Source organism: Elephas maximus, chromosome 5 (assembly GCF_024166365.1).
Source record: "Elephas maximus indicus isolate mEleMax1 chromosome 5, mEleMax1 primary haplotype, whole genome shotgun sequence".
Lineage (NCBI taxonomy): Eukaryota > Metazoa > Chordata > Mammalia > Proboscidea > Elephantidae > Elephas > Elephas maximus.
In genome coordinates, this window is record NC_064823.1 from 113,399,537 (window position 1) to 113,423,801 (window position 24,265).

At 37.2% G+C, this 24,265-nt stretch overlaps 1 protein-coding gene across 1 annotated transcript in view; it reads left to right on the plus strand.

Annotated features, from left to right (window-relative positions):
- Positions 1 to 24,265, plus strand: part of GABRA2 (gamma-aminobutyric acid type A receptor subunit alpha2) — a 182,762-nt gene that overhangs the window by 46,217 nt on the left and 112,280 nt on the right. Inside the window, exon 4 of the mRNA XM_049886312.1 lies at positions 22,599 to 22,666. Coding sequence (XP_049742269.1) covers positions 22,599 to 22,666 — 68 coding nt within the window. The remainder of the gene's footprint in view (positions 1 to 22,598; positions 22,667 to 24,265) is intronic.

Consider the following 24,265-nt stretch of genomic DNA (forward strand, 5'->3'; position numbering starts at 1 on the left):
GCATAGCATTCACCTTCAAAAAGTACATTTCAAGATCTATCCTGAAGTACAATACAGTCAGCGATAGGATAATATCCATACACCTGCAAGGAAGACCAGTTAATATGAATATTATTTAAATTTAGACACCAACCACTAATGCCAAAGATGAAGAAATTGTAGATTTTTACCAACTTCAGCAGTGTGAAATTGATCAAACATGTAATCAAGATGCATTGATAATTACTATTGATTGGAATGTAAAAGTTGGAAACAAAGAAGAAGGATCAGTAGTTGTAAAATGTGGTCTTGGTTGGTAAAAACAACACCAGAGATCACAAGATAGTATTTTGCAAGACCAATGAATTATTCGTTGAAAATACCTTTTTCAACAACATAACCAGTGACTGTACATATGGACCTCACAGGATGGAATACACAGGAATCAAATCGACTAAATCCATGGAATGAGATGCTGGAGAAGCTCAAATATCATCAGTTAGAACAATCATCAGCGAGAACAGCTGGGAGCTGACTGTGGAACAGACCACTTGCTCATATGCAAGTTCAAGTTGAAGCTGAAGAAAATTAGAACAAGTTCCTGAGACCCAAAGTACAACCTTGAATATATCCCACTTGAATTTGGAGACCATCTCAAGAATAGATTTGACTCATTGAACACATTACTGAAGATTCGAAGAGTTGTGGGATGACATCTAGGAAATCATACAAGAAGAAAGTAACAGATCATTATAAAGACAGGAAAGAATGAAAAGACCAAAACAGATGTCATAAGAGACTCTGAAACTTGCTCTTGAATGCAGAGTAGCTAAAGCTAATGGAAGAAATGATGAAATAAAAGAGTTGAACAGAAGATTTCAAAGGGCAGCTTGAGAAGACACAGTATTACAATGAAATGTACAAAGACCTGGAGTTAGAAAACTAAAAGGGAAGAACACGCTTGGCAGCTCTCAAGCTGGAAGGATAGAAGAAAAAAAATCAAACCTTGAGTTGGAATATTGAGGTATTCTATGGGCAAAATACTGAAGGACGCAAGAAGCATCAAAAGAAAATGGAAGGAATACTGTACCAAAAAGAATTGGTTGACACTCAGCCATTTCAGGAGGTAACATATGATCAAGAACCAATGGTACTGAAGGAAGAAGTTCAAGGTGCACTAAAGCCATTGATGAAAAACAAGGCTCCAGGAATTGACAGAATAACAATTGAGATGTTTCAACAAATGGATGCAGCGCTGGAAGTGCTCACTTCTCTATGCCAAGAAATTTGGAATACAGCTACCTGACCAACTGACTGGAAGAGGTCCATATTTATGCTTATTCCCAAGAAAGGTGATCCAACAGAATGTGGAAATTATCCTACAATATCATTAATATCACATGCAAGTAAAATTTTGCTGAAGATCATTCAAAAGTTGATGCAGCAGTGTATTGACAGGGAACTGGCAGACATTTAAGCTGGATTCAGAAGAGGACATGGAACAAGGGATGTCATTGCTGACATCAGATGGTTCTTGGATAAAAGCAGAGAATACCAGAAAGATTACCTATGTTTTATTGACTGCGCAAAGGCATTCAACTGTGTGTATCATAACAAATTATGGATAACATTGTGAAGAATGAGAAATCTAGAACACTTAATTGTGCTCATGAGGAACCTGCACATAGATCAAGAGGCAGTCATTTGAACAGAAAAAGGGGGTAGTGCATGGTTTAAAATCAGGGAAAGTGTGCACAGGGTTGTATCCTTTCAGCATACTTATTCATGCTGAGCAAATAATTCGAGAAGCTGAGCTATATGAAGAAGAGCATGGCATCAGCGTTGGAGGAAGACTCATTAACAATCTGTGATACACAGATGACACAACCTTGCTTGCTGAAAGTGAAGAGGACTTGAAGCACTTACTGATGAAGGTCAAAGACCACAGCCTTCAATATGGATTATACCTCAACATAAAGAAAACAATAAGCAACATTGTGATAAATGGAGAAAAGATTGAAGTTGTCGAAGATTTCATTTTACTTGGATCCACAATCAACAGCCATGGAAGCAGCAGTCAAGAAATCAAAAGGCACATTGCATTGGGCAAATCGGTTGCAAAAGACCTCTTGAAAATGTTGAAAAGCAAAGATGTCAGTTTGAGGACTCAGGTGTGCCTGACCCAAGCAATGGTGTTTTCAGTCACCTCATGTGCATGTGAAAGCTGGGCAATGAATAAGGAAAACCCAAGAAGAACTGACACCTTTGAATTGTGGTGTTGGTGAAGAATATTGAATATACCATGGACTGCCAAAAGAATAAACAAGTCTTTCTGGGAAGAAGTGTAGCCAGAATGCTCCTTAGAAGCAAGCATGGCGAGACTATGTCTCACATACTTTGTACATATTATCAGGAGGGGTCAGTCCCTGGAGAAGGACATCATGCTTGGTAACATAGAGGGTCAGTGAAAAAGAAGAAGACCCTCAATGAGATGGATTGGCACAGTGGCCACAACACTGGGCTTAAGCATAGCAACAATTGTGAAGGTGGCGCAGGACCGGGCAGTGTTTCGTTCTGTTGTGCATAGGCTGGCTATGAGTCAGAACCAACTAAAGGGCACCTAACAACGACAACATGGACAGCCACTGGGAGCCACCCATTTCAACCTCATATTGTCCCTCTCATAACTTCTCCTCATGTTAGGCAGAGTGATCATAATATTTTCCAATATTCATACCTTCAGGAACCAGTATTGATTGATATGTGATGAAGATAATTACTTTAGTGGATTTCTTTTTTACTTTTATACTACTCTAAGCTAAATTTATTTTAAGAAGAAAGTGATACTATCATCAAATTAGAATATCAATAAGCTGCATGTTGTAAGTACAGAGTTTCTTTCTGAGGCTGATCCAAGAGATTCAGGGAAAGATAGCAAGAGTTTGTAATATTGCCAACAAGGCTCTGTATGCATTTAACTTCAAAATGTTCTAAATGAAAAATGTTAGATTATTAAATGTGAGAATTGAATTCTACTTGGAACAAAGGCAAATGATCTTAAAACCTACGTTTTAGAATCTAAATCTGAAAATTCTGCCTTTAAAACTTTTTTTTTAATTTACATTAAATTATATTCAATAATTTACCTTCTTAATTTTGCCTACGTGTAATCTAATCTGGATTATCCACAGTGATTAAAATGATATTTTGACTGGGTTTGTATTTGTAGATGATAAAATTAGTATGGCCTTATCCTTGAATTGTGAGCTATATGCACTCAACTGCTAACCTAAAGGTCAGCTGTTCGAACTCACCCAGTAGCTCTACAGGAGAATTGACCTGGTGATCTGTTCCAGTAAAAATTATAGGCTAGGAAATGATATGTGGCAGTTCTACTCTATCATATAGGGTCGCTGTGAGTGAGAATCAGCTTGAAGGCACGCAATAATGGCAATAACAATCCATTTAGATGGAGCTGAAAATGAATTCCTTCCTTAAAATACATGTTTCTAAAGAATATATAAACCAGATAATAGAAAACCTTGAAAGATACAGGTGATTCTTCTTAGCAAGGTGCTTTGTATCACTCTATGATTATCTGTGATGCTTGATCAGTTGTCTATGATGTGCTAGGAGTTGAGTGGTGAATAGAATAAGGAACCACCACCATTTAATAACTTCTCTTGCATTGAAAATTAGAATGTGATTTGATTATTTTATTTGAAGAAGTAATAAGTCCTGGAACTGATAAAAGATTACTTAAATATCCCAGAGATAGCAAAGACAGCTTCACAGAGGAAGTGTTATTTGAGCTTATTTTTGAAGAACAAGGCTTAAATGAGAGGACGTTTTACATAGAGGAAAGAGTGAGTACAAAGAAACAGAGATGTGAAGAAGAATGACAGAGATTGGTATGCCTGAGGTACTATTGTGAGAATGGCACAGTACTGGGCAGCATTTCGTTCTGTTGTACATAGGGTCTCTGTGTGTCAGAGCCAGCTCTACGGCGCCTAACAACAAGGTACACAATGCAGAATGGGATGGGATCAGGATGGATACTTTGGCAAAGACAGAACATGAAGGGCCTTAAATGCCCTGCTGAGATATTTGAACTTGACCTTTAAGCAAAGGAGAGTCATTGAGAACATTTTCTTATCAGAGAAGAGATACCATGTGATTCCTAATTAGGAGAAAAACTTTAACACTATCATGGAGGGTAGGTAGGAGTTTGCAAGATTAGAGGCAGGGAGATACAAAGAAGCCATTTCAACCCCAAATAACTATAGCAATCTTGTAAAAGAAGAACAAGGAAGGGGGACTCACATTTCCAGACCTCAAAACATAAAGCTACAGTAATCAAGACAATCTGGTATTGGCATAATGATAGACATAGACCAAAGGAGTAGAATTGAGAGTCCAGAAATAAAACTGTACATCTATAGTCATTTGATTTTTGACAGGGGTGCTAAATGCATCCAATGGGGAAAGAACAGTCTCTTTAATAAATGGTGCTGAATTAACTGAATTTCTACAACAAAAGAATGAACCTGGACCTCTACTCACATCATACCTGAAAACTAACTGAAAATGGATCAAAAACCTTAGTTAATATAAGATATGAAACCATAGAATGAACTCCTAGAAGGAAATACGGGGATAATGCTTTGGGACCTATTTTTTGACAGTGGATTATTAGATATGACAGTGAAAGCATGAGCAACAAAAGACAAAATAGATAAATCAAAAACTTTTTTTCTTCAAAGTAGTTTATCAACCAAGTGAAGAGAAAAACTGGGAGAACACTTTTGGAAACAATGTATCAAATAAAGATTTAATATCCAGAATATCTGAAGAACTTTTAAAATTTAACAAAAAGAAAAACAACTCAATCAAAAAAAAAAAAAAGGACAGAGAAGCCATTCCAGGGGTAATTGCTAGTAAGGAAGAGGAGGTAAGGGAAATTCAAGAAATATATAGGAGACATAATCAACAGAACCTAGTGAACAATTAAAATGTAGACTGTGAGTAGGAAGTCCTGGCTGAGTCTAAAAATTTTAAAACCATCCAGATGATGACTGGGAATAGAGTAGGCAGAATTTGGAATGTTTGGAAAGCTTCTACATGCTTTTGAAATTGAGTTTTGTTTTCAATGTTAAGACTTTTATTACTTGTATATACTTCCTTCTACAAAATAGCAAGGAAATAAGAGAGAAATTATTTTGCAAGTTAAAGGAAAACATGGTTGTTGAGAGCACAATTCTGTGGTGGTGGTAAAATGGTCATACAAGGAAAAGTCAATTATCATACATACACACTTGCATAACTTCATTTTTATAAAAAAGAAAGTGAGTATAGTAGGATTTTTCAATCTCTTGATATAAGCAATATGTATAAATTGTATTTTTTTAGTGCATTAAGAATTTTCAATTTATGTTGACTTATAAAATAATCATTATCTTAAAAGGATAAAATCTTATTGCTATTGTATATTGGATATCAGAGTCCTTATTAAAATACTTTTTGGGAAAAAATATAAATTTACATCAGTAAATATATATAAATTATCATAACTCAGTTAATAAGCTGGTTTCAAGCAATGCCTTGAGTAACTCAGGAGGGCACCTAATTATAAGTTACTAACTCTTAAGAATACTAGATGTACAATAGATGGTGCTCTGATTGAACTTTGGACTCTAACAGTGTTCTAGAACCCCAGGTACTCAGGATACCATGTTTAACAATTAATTTGTAACAATTGTAGTGCTGTCTTTGAGAACATCTTCATTCCTTCTTTTTCTTGTCAGAGTCCCAGGCTGAGCATACAGTACTGGCTTGATGAAACACTATCTTGAGGAACTTAAATAGCTTCTGATAGCACATACAGCTTCCCTTTGGATATATTCTTTCCCTGTTCTTTAAGACTGGGGATGCCTCTCAGCTGTAGTTAGTAACCCCTTGGTATCTATTTGTTAATTGAACAAAATGGTTCCACTGAATTGATGGAAATCAGTGTGCGTTCTGTCTTCTCTTCCCCTTCCTGTTTGATTTCCTTTTCTGGACTTTTGGGGGAAAGAGGTATGTCCTCCGCATCCTCACCAGGGTATTGAAGAGAGACATTTCAGAGAGAGAATGCACTCCTAGTCCTTTCCTTGGGTGATGGTCCTAAGGGCTGGGACAGTCCCAAACCCTGATGGAGATGTGTATAGACCTTCTAGTGATTTCAGCGTGGAATTTATTTGTAACCCATAATCAGAGATTTTCACGATGGGCTGTCTTACTTTCTCCTTTACAGACTTCTTATATCCTGTTTATAAACATACAGGTATTCTTGTCCAGGGTTTGCAAATGGATTATACTTTTTAAATCAATGCATGATTGTTAATAGGGGAAAATTAAAGTATCAAAAAATACAAAGCACCAGGAATCTTATGCTGAGAGGAAAGTTCATACATTCAACATATGTTGGCATTACACTTTTCCAAATTGTTGTTGTCAGTTGCCATTGAGTTGGTTCCAACTCATAGCGACCCCATGCACAACAGAATGAAACACTGCCTAGTCCTGTGCCATCCTCAGAATGGTTGCTATGTTTGAGCCCATTGTTGGAACCACTGTGTCAATCCATCTCATTGAGGGTCTTCCTCTTTTTACTGACCCTCTACTTTACCAAGCATGATGTCCTTCTCCAAGGACTGGTCCCTCCTGATAACATGTCCAAAGTACAGGAGACTGAGTCTGCCATCTTTGCTTCTAAGGAACATTCTGGCTGTACTTCTTCCAAGACAAATTTGTTCATTCTTCTGGCAGTCCATTCCATATTCTTTGTTCATTCTTCTGGCAGTCCATTCCATATTCTTCACAAACAGCATATTTCAGAGGCATTAATCCTTCTTCAGTCTTCCTTATTCATTGTCCAGCTTTCTCATGCATATAAGGAAATTGAAAATCCCATGGATTGGGGAAAGCTCACCTTAGTCCCCAAAGAGACATCTTTGCTTTTTAATACTTTTAAGAAATCTTTTGCAGCAAGCTCACCAATGCAATGTATTGTTTGATAAGGGAAAATTAAAGTATCAATAACCAGAAAACATAGAGATGTAAAAATACAAAGCACTAAGAATCTTACATGGAGAAGAAAGTTCATACATTCAGCATATGTTGCTCTTACACTTTTCTAAATCGTTACAATGATTCAAACCCAAAAATGTAGAACTATAGTGAAAAATGGTGGTATCAGAACAAAATGCATGCTGGTTTATTATTATTCTCAACCCTTGCTGCTTCTGTGAAAACTTTGGCAGCCATCCAAATATAGCCCTATATTGTTCAAGTCGGAAACCCTGGTGGCATAGTGGCTAAGAACTATGGCTGCTAACCAAAAGATCAGTAGTTTGAATCCACCGGGCACTCCTTGGAAACTGTATGGGGGCAGTTCTACCATGTCCTATGGGGTCGCTATGAGTCGGAATCGACTCGATGGCGACGGGTTTGGTGGTTTTATTGTTCAAGTTATCCTCTTCATCAAACATGTATTGAGTTCTACAGTGAGTAAGATATTGGGTAAGGTCCAGCAATTCTTTTGTAGTAGGATGATGACAAATTGTATTATCAAATGCAAAATTTTAAACGTTAATAGGGAACACTAAGTACCATATATGCAAAAATCACTTAATAAGAATTTGTTGACTTGAATGAAATTGATTGATGACGAGTGGCACATGTAGGTGTTATGGGACTCATCCCAGGAAGCAGATGCCTTTGTTATTGCTGAGAGAGTAAAGCAAAGCACAGCAATAACTAACTTGTCTTAAAATGTGTACATGACATTCTAGTTATGTTACACAATGGACAAAATTATTAGCATCCTGATCTTTTTTAAAGGCATGTCGTCTACAGTTTGATTTTACTATCAATGTTGTGAATTCATGTTTTTATTAAAATTGCTGTTAATATCTAAATTATAAGAGTGATGACAGTATAACTTATTGTTTGGATGCTTAGCTCTAGTAAATACAATTAATATCTTTCTAGTGTCTGTAACAATTATCATTTTTGTCTTCCTTCACAATAATCGAATGATGTTTGTAGTTGGCTTTGGTTTCCCCCAGCAGGAGACCCTAAGATAAGTATTTATTTGAAAAGTAACCTCAGGAGGTACCAACAGGAAGGTGGGGAAGTGACACAGGGAAGAGAAGGAAGCCAAAGTAGGGTACATTAATGAGCAGGTTACTGATGATGGCAACTGGGGTTTAGTCCCAATGAGGACATCTAAGGGACGGTATGGAACACACCTCAGAGTTGTTGCACTGAGGGGAGAGAAAGCTGAGCTATATTTCCTCCAAATCCTCTTAGCCACTGGTTGAGGGATGCACCCAGGAGCTAAACTCTCCTACACTTCCAGTCAGCTTTGCATAAACAAGGAAAGCCCTCAGGCAGAGAATCACAGAGGCTTGCAGTAGATCTCCACAGCATGTACGAGAATCATGATTGCCCAAAGGAGTATCGACAAGGTACCAACAGCATATGCTACAGTGGTCTTCTGTGGACATGTAATATTTTCAATTTTGTTAATTGCTTAAACTATCCAACTTTGGACTTGAAATCATCACGTATTAGAATTAGAATGATGTGCAGATATTTTGCACGTGACAATTTCTCTCCAGGAATTTCCTCAACTTTCTTACCATTAGGCCTAAAATCTATTTTAATTGTTTCAGCCCCCCTTCCCACTGACTCCTGATATAATCAAGGATATTGCTCATTTTTCTTCCCTCCTTGTATCTACTGTCATTCCGTTTTAATAAAGGCCCTGTCTACTTTCCCAGGAATCTTTCTCTTTCATTGATTTTCTCTCTCACTCCTGAGGATTTAGACTCTCCTCTGTTCATTCCTTCTTTTTGGCATTGCTGTAGACTCAACTATTTTCTGCCTTAAACAAGCAAAACTAAAGATTGTCTCTTTTCTCCAACTTCCCCCATTGCTAGAATCTCCTACCCCTTCACAGTCAGATTTCTCAAGGGTTGTTTAAAATCACTCTGTCTGTCTCTGGTTCTCCCACTTTCCTCACTGCAAGCTGACCTCTGCACTCATTCTTTACTCCACTAATGGCTTTCATGCCTCTAAATCCAGTGAATGTAACCGGCCTCAGATCGGTTGGTCTCTATGAGGCTTTGACTGTACATCACTCACTTCTCTTAGCACTGTAAGTTGCCATAGTAACACTCATATTACTAGTCTTTGGGGCAGCACATTCTCCTCTACTCCTGTTCCCTGTACCCCTCTGGATTTACTTGCCTTGATACTTTCCTGGCTAATTTTCTTTTATGGGTTCTTTAAACATTGAGGTTGAGAACATTTTTTCCTTTTTGGTTTATATTCTGATCTTAGGTGAATTCATCTACTCCATGGAGCCCAATTATAGTATATAATAACTGTGATAATAATAATAGCTAACATTATGAAACATATAAATACCTGGCAACCAGTGATATAGTTTCTATTAGTTTTTGCTTGCTTTAGAGATGAAGAAACTTGGGTGCATAGAGGCCGCCCAGTTATAATTCAGTGCAGTCAGGGACTCCCTAATATGCATTTGCAGTTCAGAACTCCCCAGTTAGCTACAGATAAAAAGACAGAAACACTTTTATATTTCTTACATGTGTTTGTTATAAGCAGTTTTTATAAATTAATTCATTTAATCCTCTTAGCAAACCCATGAGGTAGGTAGAGTCATTATCCATATTTTACAGCCACTTGTCCAAGATTACAAAGATCTAGCTGTGCCTGTTTTTTCAGCTTTATCTTGTATTATTCTCCCACTCTCTCTCTGTCTTCTACTATACTGGACTTTTTTCACTTCTCCACAGGATTCATCTATTTCCCATCTCAGAATCTTTTAACGTACAGTTTGCTCTGTACCGCCAAGAACTAACTTTTCTGTTGTGCCTACCTCACCCCCACCACATCTAAGGTTACTATAATGTATTTTTTTGATCTCATCGAAGGGTAACTTCATCAAGAAAACCAGTCCAAATCCTCCTCTCCCTGTCACTGGGCTGGATCAATCTCATTGATTGATTCCTTCAGCAAATATTTATTTAGGGCCTACTTTCTTCCAGAAACTGTTGTAGATTCCAGAACACACCACTAAGCCAAACACAAATATCCCTGTCTCCTCAGAATTTTTGTATTAAGCAAAGTACATAATAAGCAAATTATAAGGAATGCTAGAAGGTGTCATGGCTATGGAAAAAATAATAAAAAGGAGCAAGGCAAAGGGGGTCAGAAGTGCTGGAGATGGAGAGAATATGCAGTTTGAATTAGAATGTCAAGTTTGGACTCATTATAATATAGAGACTTTTGAGCAAAGACTTAAATAATATTTGTTAAATGTGGAAACAATGCCTGACACATAAAAAAAACGTTAAAATAAATACATATGTACATACATACTTAAATAAGTGAAGTGAGAATGTTTGCTATGTGCTTAGTGGGATAAAGGCATCCCAGGCAGAGGAGAATGCTTGTGCAAAGGAAAGACATATTTGATGGACATCCAGGAGGCCAGTGAGGCAGGACTGAGAATAGTCGCAGGAAATGAAATTAAAAGGTAGCAGGGCACATGACTATGAAGTGTCAGTTAGGCCAAAACAAGAACTGTAGCCTTTACTCTGAGATCAGGATTCCTTATAGGGTTTTACAAAGAGAAGTAGTATAATCTGACCTATGAAGTAAGAGATGAGTACGTCAGGAATGGCATACTAAGGACTTCCAATGATTTGCTCCTCCATTAAAGCAATGACAATACTGGCAAAAATTATGGAATCAACTTTCTCGCAACTCTGGAAATTAACAATAGACTTGCAACAATTCAAGGAGCATTTATTCAACAAAACAGCTGAATCAGTGGTAGCTGTCACCTTTGTGATCTTTGTGACATTATAGCTTGCCCTATTCCATCCCCTTTCTTCAGCTCTGTGCTAGCTTTGAAAACCAACAGCCTTGTAACTATGTTAATTGTGCACACCAGCAGCCTAACAGCCAGTGGAGGAAGTAGAATAGGTTTGGAGCTCTCCCAAAAGCCCCATTCCTATAGAATTGCCACTATTTCCCCTGTTTTTTTTTTTTCCCCTGTCCAGCAGCTCCTTGAAAGAGTTCAATTCTTAGGGCTTGTCTTTATTTGAACTGACTTAGCTTGCTCTGTGCAAACAGTTTTATCCCTGGAGCATTTGTTGAAAAATATTTGTGACTGTTGTTTAACATCACAGCTGCTTGAACAGAGATACCATTTGGGGCTAACAAGAGGCTGACCAAAAGATTTGAAAAGAAAAAATGAAGACTGAGGTGACAATATGGGGCTTTGAAACAAAAATATTCATGGGAAACTTGAAGACCACCCACGTGTGCAGAGCTATGTAATGCCAAGGAAATACCTGAGATAGCCCTAACCTCTAACCTATGGATGACCTTGAGGCTCTGCATAAGTGGGAAGTGAAGGCTAAGGCAGAGTTTTAAACTGTCTGCTGGAGTGTTGAAAACATACCTCAAAATACACATAGAGCCCTTGAGTAAAGACTGGGAGACTTATTGATTCTATACATTTAAGAATATACCTGTGTGATCACTAGCTAACCACTAAGCTAACCTAGCAGAGACTTCAGCGGTCACAAAAAGCAAGAATATATAGTCCAGGAAAGCCGCTAAACAAACAGCGACAGTAACAAACCCTGGGAAGTTGGAATAATCTGGTTTTCAGAGTTACCGCTGTTTCTTATTTAAAATTTCTAGCTTTCAACAAATATTTCATGAGAAACACAAAACAAAAACAGGAACCTATGATTCATCTATAGGAAAAAAATGAGTCCATATAACTGTACATAAGGAAGTCCAGATTTTGGAGTTACTACAAAAGACTTTAAATCCTTTTTTGTAGATTTCTTTAAAAAACTAAAGAAAACCATGTATGAAAAAGAAAAGGAGTCCCTTACCATTGTAAATAGTCAAAGCATCTTTCAAAAGAAGAACAAAGCAGGAAAACTCAGACTTCGTGATCTCATGATATATTAGAAAGCTACAGTAATTAAAACAATCTGGTACTTGTACGGCAATAGACATATAGACTAAGGGAATACAACTAAGAGTCCAGAAGTAAACATCTACCATCAGCTGATTTTTGATTAAGGGTGCTAAGTCCATCCAATCAGAAAGAATAGTCTCTTTATAATTGGTGCTTGACTATCTCAATTTATACTTGCAAAAGAATGAATCTGAACCTGTACCTCACATCATATACAAAAACTAACTCACAATTTACTGAAGACCTAAATGTAAGAATTAAAACCGTAAAACTCTTAGAAGAAAACATAGGGGCAATGCTTTGGGACCTAATTTTTTAACAACAGTGTCATATCTATGACACTATAAATGTATTTTGGTTTCTAACCTTTTTTTCTATCTGATTTGAAAAACAGCTGCCTAAAGCCATAAAATAATATTGTATTGATAGTTTTTTGATGCATAAAGATATAATTTATATGACACAAAGAGCAGTGTGGACGAGGAGCCATATTGGAATAAAGTGGTTGTATACTATTGAATTTAAGTTGTTATTAATTTGAACTAGATTGTCTGAAGGAACTCAAAATATGACTAAGGAAGATGCTTCCTCAAAGTAGAGTCTACCTTAATGATGTGAATGGAGTAAAGCTTTCAGGACCTTCATTTGTTTATGTGGTATGACTCAAAATGAGAAGAAACAGCTACAGTCATCCACTAATAATTGGAATATGGAGTGTATGAACTATGAATCTAGGAAAATTGGAAATTATCAAAAATGAAATGGAACACTTTAAGATAGGTATCGTAGTCATTAGTGAGCTGAAAAGGACACCTATTGGCCATGTTGAATTGGACAGTCATATGGACTCCTATGCCAGGAATGACAAACTGAAGAGGAACAGAGACACGTTTGTTGTCAAAAATAACATTTCAAGCTCTATTCTGAAGTACAATGCTGTCAGTGATAATATCCATACGCCTACAAGGAAGACCAGGTAGTACAATTATTCAAGTTTACAAACCAACCACTAATGTGAAAGATGAAGAAATTGAAGATTTTTACCAATTTCTGCAGTCTAGAATTGATCGAACATTCAATCAAGATGGACTGATAATTACTGGTGATTGGAATGTGAAAGTTGGAAACAAAGAAGGATCAGTTGTTGGAAAATATGGCCTTGATGATATAAATGATGCTGGAGATTGAATGATAGAATTTTGCAAAACCAACAGCTTCATTGCAGATACCTTTTTTCAAGGAAATAAGATGCAACTATACAGGTGGCCCTCACCGGGTGAAATACACAGGAATCAAATTGACTACATCTGTGAAAAGAGATGATGGAGAAGCTCAATATCATCAGTCAGAACAAGGTCAGGGGCTGACTGTGGAACAGATCATCAATTGCTCATATGCAAGTTCAGGCTGAAGGTGAAGAAAATTGAAGTAAGTCTATGAGAGCCAAAGTACAACCTTGAGTATATCCTGCTTGAATTTAGAGACCGTCTCAAGAGTAGATTTGACTCACTGAACACTAATGACCAAAGACAAGATGAGTTGTGGGATGAAACGAAGGAAATCATACATGAAAAAAGCAAAAGGTCATTAGGAAGACAGAAAAAAAAAAACAAAACACTAAAATGGATGTCATAGGAGACTCTGAAATTTGCTCTTGAACATAGAGTAACGTAAGCGAATGGAAGAAATGATTAAGTAAAAGAGTTGAACAGAAGACTTCAAAGGGCAGCTCGAGAAGACAAAGCAAAGTATTATAATGAAATGTGCAAAGACCTGGAGTTAGAAAACCAAAAGGGAATAACATGCTTAGCATTTCTCAAGCTGAAAGAACTGAAGAAAAAATTTAAGCCCCAAGTTGCAATATTGAAATATTCTATGGGCAAAAATTGAACGAAGCAGGAATCATCAAGAAAGATGGAAGGAATAGAGAGTCACTGTACCAAAAAGAATTGGTTGATGTTCAACCATATCAGAAGATAGCATATGATCAAGAACTAATTGTACTGAAGGAAGAAGTCCAAGCTGCACTGAAGGCATTGACAAAAAACAAGGCTCCAGGAATTGATGCAATACCAATTGAGATGTTTCAGCAAACGGATACAGTGCTGAAAGTGCTCACTCATCTATGCCAAGAAATTTGGAAGACAGCTTCCCAGCCAGCTTACTGGAAGAGATCCATATTTGCGCCCATTCCAAAGAGAAGTGATCCAACAGAAAGTGAAAATTATTGAACAATATCATTAATTTCACATGCAAGTAAAATTTTGCTGAAGATAATTAAAAAATGGTTGCAGCAGTACATCCACATGGAACTGCCCAAAATTCAAGCCAGATTTAGAAAAGGACTTGAAACCAGAGATATTGCTTGGATGGATCTTGGATGAAAGCAGAGAATACCAGGAAGATGTTTACCTGTGTTTTATTGGCTATGCAAAGGCTTTCGACTGTGTGGATCATAGCAAATTATGGATAACATTGTGATGAATGGGAACTCCAGGACACTTAATTGTGCTCACGTACAGCCTGTACATAGACCAAGAGGCAGTTGTTCTAATAGACAAGGGGATACAAACCAAAAAAAAAAAAACCATACTGTGTGGTTTAAAATCAGGAAAGGCGTGCATTAGGGTTGTAGTTTTTCACATACTTATTCAATATGTGTGCTGAGCAAATAATCCAAAAAGCTGAACTATATGAATAAGAACATGGAATCAGAATTGGAGGAAAACTCTTAACAACCTGTGACATGCAGATGATACAACTTTGCTTGCTGAAAGTAAAGAAGACTTGAAGCATTTACTGATGAAGATCAAAGACTACAGCCTTCATTATGGATTACACTTTAACATGAAACAAAAATCCTCACAACTGAGCCAATAAGGAACATCATGATAGATGAAGATAATATTGAAGTTGTCAAGGATTTCATTTTATTTGGATCCATAAAGAACACCCATGGAAGCAGCAGTCATGAAGTCAAACGATGCCCTGCATGGGGCAAATCTGCTGCAAAAGACCTTAAAGTGTTCAAAAGGACTAAGGTACATGTGAACTAATCCATGGCATTTTCATTCTGCTCATATCATGGGAAAGCTGTACAATGAATAAGGAAGACTGAAGAAGAATTGATGGATTTGAATTATGCTGATTGTTAAGAATATTGAGTATATCTTGGACTGTTATAAGGACATATAAATCTCTCTTGGAAGAAGTACAGCCAGAATGCTCCTTTGACATGAGATGGCAAGACTTTGTCTCAGGTTCTTTGGACATGCTATCAGGAGCGACCAGTCTGAGGAGAAGGATGTTATGGTTGGTAAAGTAGAAGGTCAGCAAAAAAGAAGATCCTCAAGGAGATGTTTGACACAGTGGCTGCAACAATGAGTTCAAACATGGCAATGATTGTGAGGATGGTACGGGACTGGACAGTGTTATACATATGGTTGCTGAGAGTCAAAACTGACTCCACCACACCTAACACTGCCACCACTCTATTATGACCTCATATGTACTGATAAGATCTTCAGAGAGTCTGTTTCCAAACAAGGTTACGGTCACAGGTATCAGGTGTTATAACTTTATCATTTTTGAAGACACAGTCAATCTATAACATCCAAACTGGCTATACTGTCTTCAGTCTCCTCTGATTCACATTCATGTTAGTTGCTATTGAGTTGGTTCTGTATCATGGTGATCTTATGTATAAAAGAATTATATGTTGCCCAGGCCTGCACCATTTTCAGATCATTGCTGTGTTTGAGTCTGTTATTTGGGCTAATGTGTTAGTCCATCTTACTGAGGGTTTCTCTCATTTTCTTCGACCAGTAGTTTACCAGACACAATGTCCTTTTGTAGGCATTGGTCTTTCCTGATGCTGTGTCCAAAGTCAGCAAGCCAAAGTCTCCCCATCCTCTTTTCTAAGGTTGTATTTCTTCTAAAACTGATTTGTTTGTTCTTCTGGAAGTCTGTGGAATTGTCAGTATTCTTCACTAACACCATAATTTGAATGCATCAAGGTTTTGTTACCGGAATAAGGTTCTTGCCTCTCACTGGTCAAGAATGAGCAGGTAAGGCACGTATAGCTTTCCACATGAGCGAAGCTTTATTGAAGAGGCTTGCAAGCAGAGACCAGGAGGGGCTAGAGCAACGCATACCCTCTTCTCACAGAACGAAAGACAGGCCCGAGTTTTTAAAAGTTCTTGGGCGGGAAAAGATTCATGTTTATTCATAGACATAGGCGGGGATATATTAACTAAGGGGTGTGCGCAGCAGCTTTCCAAGATGGCTCCTGTCCCGGAGGCCTCTGGGATTCATAGCAGGACTTATTATGGGGTGTCGCGCCTGCGCAGTCTCCTGCTCCCCGGGTTCGATTCCCTGGCTGGGGCTGTAGCCCCTCACTGCCCCTGGTAGAAGGTCACACAGCAGTCACAGGTGGATGTTCTGTGCATGTCCCTGGGCCTGGTTTTCTCCAGCTACTTCTGAAAGGCAACTTTAAAGAAGTTTGCGGGCTACTTTTAGATACCCTGCCCCACTGTTCTGGGGGATTGCTTTGTTTCTGTCCCATGGCGTATTTCTTGTTATTTTGTTTGCAGATTTGGGGACCCCTCTGTTCTCTGCCTTACTGAGTCTCTAGGTTCCACACTCAACCCCCTGTTACCTCCCTGATAGTATAGTCTATTTCTCTTTTACTTGTTTCTCCCTCTAACCACACCAGTCTCTTCGCTATTTTTCAAACAGGCACCCTCCAATCTCAGGGCCTTTGCTCCGTCTTAGTTTCTGTCTTCCTTTTTCATTGTCCAGCTTTCCCATGTGTATGTGGTGACTGAAAAGACCATGGCCTGTGTCAGGCCCACCTTAATCATCGAAGTGACATCCTTGCTTTTTAAATCTTTAAAGAGGTCTTTTTTTTTTTTTGCATATTTGTCCAATGTAATATGTTGTTTAATTTCTTGAATGCTGCCTCCATGGACATTAATTGTCGATCTAAGTAGAATGAAATTGTTGATTACTTCAGTTTTTTTGATCTTGTTATTGTTTATTGGTCCAGTTGTGAGGATTTTTGTTTTCTTCATATTCAGGTGTAATCCTAACTTAAGGCTGTAGTCTTTGATATTCATCAGTAAGTGCTTTAAATCATCTTCGTTTTTGGCAGCAAAGTTGTGTCATCTGTATATCACAGTTGTTAATGAGTCCTCCTTCAGTTCTGATGCCACTTTATTTTTCATAAAGTTCAGCTTTGCAAATTATTTGTTCAGCACACATGTCGAATTATTTTTCTATAACATAATGTTGGCCATACCATTCTCCAAATTAAAGTGCTTCAGTGATTTTCCTTCTTCTATGTATATAAAAGATCCCTGGTGGTGTAGTGGTTGAGAATCCAGCCGCTAACCCAAAGATCAGCAGTTTGAATCCACCAGCTGCTCTGTGGAAACCCTATGGGGCAGTTCTACTCTGTCCTTTAGGGTTGCTATGAGTCGAAATCCTTATGGAGGCCTGTCATGCCTCTTGAGATACAATGTCTGCTTTTCTTTACAACCTGATACCCCACCGTTTTGCACATGTTAAACATGTTCGTGAAATTAACTACTTGGGAGATTTCATTTTTGCACAAGGGCTTTCCCTGCCTGGAATATCCTTCCTCCAATTTGTTGGCTATAGAATGCTTACCACCCTTTGGGAACCACAAAACTAGGAAAACTCCTAGACGTCTCTCTCCAAGATGCTCCTCTGAGCATCAATATGCTATCTTCTCAGTTATGGCAGACATTTATTGTACTATATTTATGGTATGTTTTTCCTACTGTATGGTGAGCACTTCATAAACAAAGTTTGCTGTATCCACTTTTTACCATCAAATATTTGCCTTCAATGGTTCTTGTGGAATAAGACATCTTAGCTGCACTTTATTTTTGTTCTTTCATAGTTTCACCCCAACAGATTTTTTTTTTTAAAGAAGGTTTAATTGATATTGTATGGTGTATTACCTGGTGAAGAACAATGAAATTCAATTTTATTCAATTAATTTAAACCTTTCTTAAAATTATTTATATGTTCATTTTGAATATACTTCAGGGCCATGCATTTTTTTCTACGAAGTGTTTCAAACATTTAGAAAAGTACAGAGAAAAATATGATTAATTCAACAGCTGGCTTTGTCAAATCTTAAGATTTTGTCAAAATTGGGTGAGGTCAATTTTGAAAGAAGGAAAACATTACAAATACAAATACAATAGAAGCCCCCTTGGTGCTCCTCTGCAGGCTGTTCCCCTACTTTTCTCCCCAGTGGTAGCTGCCATTCTGAATTTGATTACTCCCAAGTATCACTCATTTTTCTAAGTTTACCACATGCATTCTTTATTTCTCCTAAAGTACCTATTATTAACCTCATGGTGTTTTGCCTCTGAGAAATTTACATGGAAGATTCTCTTATTTTTGCATATTACACTCTTGGTGTTTCTAAAGTAAAATACTTAGCTGATATTTGGGGTAACTCGTGGTGAGCGTTTCTGCAGCTAACAGTGGCTTGCTGTTCAGCAGTTCATTTTGGTTTCCACTGAATCAGTGATTTCTTCAAACGCATTCTCTCCTTTTGCTCAACTTTCTGTTACTTTACTGGGAACCCATTCCCTGGAATTTCATCTTTCCTCCATCAGTGGACACGTTGGGGTCTGCCTTCACAACTGACAGATGCCTTTTCCTTACGAGTAGTGGCAGATATTTTTGACTATTTTTAATGTTGATAAAATATTTTGGAAAAATATGTATGTTCTAAATGAATTACAATCAGAACTCATTTGTTTATTCAAATATCAAGCACCAGACATTATGCTAATCACAGTGAGTAGCAATGACACAGTCCCTGCTCTTTAAGGAGCTTGTATGTGGTTGAGGAGACAGACCAAACACAGAACAAAAAGCAACTAAAAAACCAAAGCAAAAAAAGAGATTAAGGTATGAAAGTAATAACAGATTCTAAAAAGTCCTATGAAAGACACAAGGAAGTGGCTGAGAGAGAGAATGAGAAAAGGACAGTGCATTAAATAGGGAGGTTAGTGACTTCCTGCTCTGAGAAGATGTGTAAGCTGAGACTTAAAGACCATCAATTAACCACAAATGGAAGAGGAGAGGATAATAGCCAGTTTAAAGGCTCTGAGGCAGGACAGCACTTGCTATGGCCACTAAAAGTGGTCAGTACTTGAAAAGGTAACCCACGGTGTCTAAAGTGCAGAGACTGAGGTTGCTACCAGAAGATCAGTTCATTTGTTTACTCTGTGACATACATATGTCACATGTTATGAAATATTTTCACAGGTGTTGATAGCACAACTCCATCCTGCTTAAATCTGTGCTGTTGTTGTTAGGTGCCATCGAGTTGATTTCAAGTCATCGATACCCCACATGACAGAGTAGAACTGTCCCATAGGGTTGTCTAGATTATACTGTTTACTGAACGAGATCACCAGGTACGTTTGAGCCATCAACCTTTTGGTTAACTTCTGAGCACGTCGGGCATCCTTCTCTTAATCCATATGGGATTAAAACATAGCAATAACTATGAGTCAACTTCGACAAATCACTGTCAGAAAGTCCAGAAATAGCCTAAGTCTACATACTCTCATCTCTCTGTCTTTTCTGAAAGAAAACTCATGATGAAAGTTTGCATTTTAAATATAGAACCCTAGCAAGTTGTGTTAGATGATCAAATATGTATAGACATCATACTAAAGTATTTCACAATCAGGATGACTGTAACAATAGTATTGACAGTAATCCATATTGGTTGGTTACTGTCTGTGCATCCATCTACAAAAATCCCCAAGGTTCCGAAGTTTCATGACCAAGGATACCTTTCCCAGGCTCAGATAACTATTGGATGGTCAGTGTTTGCCCTGATGATTTTTCTTTTTCTGAATTGCCATAGCTGGCAGATACCCTTTTGAATGCATAATTCTTTAGCTTTATTTTTGAAGTCACTAAACCATGGAGCCATTTCTTTTCCTAAGGCAGCTTTTATGTCGATGTTCGATAACTTTTGGTGTTGTTCTTACTGCCTAGTGCTTTGAGGTTAACCCTAATTTTTCTCTTCCAATTCTTAGCTAACTTCTCACTACAGCCAATAGGTACTGATAACACCCTCCATTACCATTTACTTGCCATCTGGCATACAGTAGATGTTCTTCAAATCCTTGCATCAATTTATTCCCACATTTTTGTCATCCCTTTTCTCTTAACTTCACCACTCCAGACTAAGCAGAATAAATACCACTCCAGATTAAGGAGAATAGTTTCATTTGCTTCTTTTTTGAGTAAAACGACCTTAGTGTTTTAATTTCTCTTCTCTGGAACATTTTAAATCAATATCTAAAACAACTATCCAGACCAAACCAAGTGTGTTGCCGTGAGGACTGTTCTGACTCATGGCAACCCCATGTGTTAGAGAGTAAAACTGATCCATAGGGTTTTCTTGGCTGTAATTTATATAGGAGCAAATCACTAGGCCTTTTTCCTGCGGAGCTGCTGGGTGGGTTCAAACCAGCAACATTTAGGTTAGCAGCTGAGCACTTAACTATTGTACCACCAGGGCTCCTTATTACAAATATAATTGTGGTTAGATTTTAAGCCACTATGGAACTGTAAGAAACCCTGGTGATATAGTGGTTAAGTACTATGGCTGCTAACCAAAAGGCTGAGACTTATGCAAACTGAAAATTCAGGGACACTTGTTCAAAATTAATAATTTCAAGACAGCAAAAACTGAACATTAAGCCAATCCTAGGAACCTTCTGAGTGCGTACATGAGGCTGACATTGGAATAGATGGAAGCTGAGAATTTACAAGCACATCCATGTTTCAAATGACTTCTATAATTAATTTCATATGTAAGGTTTTGGAGTAATAGCTGCTGCTGTTGTTGTATGCTGGTGAGTAAATTCCTACTCATAGTGACCGTGTAAGACAGACTAGAACTGCCCCTTAGGGTTTCCAAGGCTGTAATGTTTACGGAAGCTGATTGCCACATCTTTCTCGCATGGAGCCACTGGTGGGTTCAAACCATTGTGCCACCAGTGTTCCTTTGGAATAATATAGTTTATAAAAAGTAAAAGTGAATGGGTACATTATATGGATGACTATGACTAAGCATTTGGCACAAGATATTCCAATGAACAGAAATATGTGGTTAATGCTAAATCGCTTTTAGTTTCAACTATATTGTTAACTGTGGTATAATGTGGTGGGTCAGCCAAGGACTCAGAAGCCATATTGTTTGGTTTCTAAAACCTGAGTTTTTCTCCCAGCTCTGGATACCAACCTGTACAACCTTTAGCTCACTGGACACATTTCCTTAGCTTTCTATGCATCAATATACTCAGATTTAGCAATGATAACTGGAGATTATTATATTTCAAATCATTTAAAGATTACCAGATATATAGTAAGCACTCAGGGTTTACTCTCTTATTTCAAAATCCTTTATTTCTTTTTTTGGCATCAGTGTGTACAATATGCCAGATGTAGTTTACTCTCTTTGATGGTTGGAAATTAATGTTTAGTTTAATATTAAACATATTTAATGATATATTTGCATAGAATTAAATTTGACTGTTGGTAGATGAGGCATTCAGCTCATGATGATAGAAATTAATGATGTATTTTTTTCCTAGCAGAAAATTGAAAAGGTTTTTTTTTTTTTTAAACCTTTTATTTGAACTTGTTTTTCCTATTACTATTTGTCTTTTTGTAAAATAAAAGATCTAAATCACCTGGTTAATAGAGCAATACAGTTAATTGTGTTACGGTTAATAAGTTACTTATTTTCAAATCCAATGCAATCCAGTCTTAGCATTGCAAGCATTCTTAAATACATTTAAAGGCCAACTTGTTTTGGAAGTAATCCATTATGATTTATGTAAGTTATTTGCTTTTATATTTTATGTCACTGCGTAAGAAAGCTTTTTATATTAATATGAACTATGTCTATTTATAACGATTAAAAATCTAGTTTACTGCTTTATGGAGGAGCTATACAGCTCTCTATATAATCTACAAACTGGATCTCTACCATCATGAAGTGCCATTTGAAATACTTAGTTTAAAAATCAAATTGAGGACCACATAAAACAGTCAAAAAAAAAAAAACTTTTTAGTTTTTTTTTTAAAACAGTAACCATACTCTTTATTTTTCAGTATTGGCGATAAATTTACTGTAAACTAATTCACTTGAAATGGTTTCTAAGAAACTATTCATCGTCAGTAATATAAACTGAAAATAGAATGCTCTAATCAGATATGATCTCCAAGTAAGAATGTAATAACACTACTGGGCATTTTATGTTTAGGATTGCAAAAAACTATTAAATAACTGAGCAGTATAGATATTTTTGTTGGTTGTGAAAGTTGAAAATAAAGTAAAAGACCCCCCCCCCAAAAAAAACTACTACATTTCACACAGCTTTCTAACCATACCATGTACTTGACTACTTCTCTGTCTTGTGGCCCTTTTTATGTAATATCTATGTTTAATCTTTTTTTCTTATATCAGACAGCATTACTGAAGTCTTCACTAACATCTACGTGACCAGTTTTGGCCCTGTCTCAGATACAGATATGGTGAGTTTTGTTTTTTAAATAGCATTTTCTACTTTACGTAATGGAATGTGTGAGGGGTAATTTAGAATAGACAAGTATTTTTAGTGTTATAAAATTATGTATCTATCCCATGCCTATTTAGTCTATTCTGATACACGGAGCATTAAGGGTGTTAATTTGACAGTAGATAATCAGGTCCAACTTGAGCGTTCAGGTAAACCCTTTGCTTAAGTTTATATTCTCTTTTCTGGCTTGTCTCCCTAGCTACAGTGTGAAAAAAAAAAAATGCATAAGTTAAAAAAAAAAAAAGAATTACTGAGAACTAAGAGAGTCCTTACTTGGATATCCATAAGTAAAGTATGGACAGTTTCATGGACAAATACTTCATATAGAATGAGGTCATGGACAGTGTGACAGGTGAAAATTTTCTGATTGACATTGCATAAGGTGGCTGTTTGTCATATTATCAACACAATATGTATACATGGTTAAAAAATAAAAACAAAAAACCTAAACCAGCTGCTGTCAAGTTGTTTCTGGTGGAGTCTCTGGTTGGTACAAATGGTTAATACACTTGGCTGGAAAGGTTGGAGGTTGTAGTCCACCTAGAGGCACCTTGGAAGAAAGGCCTGAGAATCTACTTCTGAAAAATAAGGCATTGAAAACCCTATGGAGCATAGTTCTACTTCAGCACACATGGGGTCACCATATACATGCTAAGCTTGTTGCTGTGGAGCCCATCCTGACTCATGGCAACTCATGTTACAAAGTAGAACTGCTGCATAGAATTTTCTTTGCTATAATATATCTCTATATATTTTATTTTCTGGTACTCGTTCAACAATTTCTACATGTACAATTCAGTGACATTGGTTACATTCTTCATGTTGTATCATCATTCTCGATATCTCTTCCCAAATTATTTGACCACTATTAACTTAGACTGACTGCCCCCTAAACTTCTCATCTGTACCTTAGAGTTACTGTTCTCAATTTTGTCTCATATAACTATTTAATAGAACACAATGCTCAAGGCAACCATTCTTCACTAATTTAGCTAAGCCGTTGTTTGGTTTAAAGATGACTTATAGAGGATAGTTTTGGTTCAAGGTTAAAGATTATCTCAGGGCAATAGATTTGGGGGTTCCTCCAGTCTCAATGGTTCCAGTAAGACTAGATTTTATGAGAATTTGAAATTCTGTTGCACATTTTCCCTTTTTTGATGAGGATCCAGCTATTGAATCCTTGATCAAAACGTTCAGTAATGGCAGCCAGACACCAGCCAGTTCTTCTGGTATCAAGGCAAAGGAGACTGTAGTTCACAGAGGTAATTAGACTCACAGTCCAGTTCTTCCTCCGATTCCTGGGTCTCCTGCTGCTGCTGCTCCAGGCAAATAGAGACCAATTGTATTTCACTGATGGCTGCTCACAAGCTTAAGACCCCAGACACTACTCAGTGAACTATTGGTGGAACAGAATTTCTAAAAACATTATTAGGCCAATTGACTGGACTGTCCCACAAAACCATGACCCTAATCCTTCCAAGCAAAAAAAAAAAAAAAAAACTAATCCTAAGAGGTATTTGGTTGTGCCTAAGTAATATCAGTAGCTCCTAAGTAG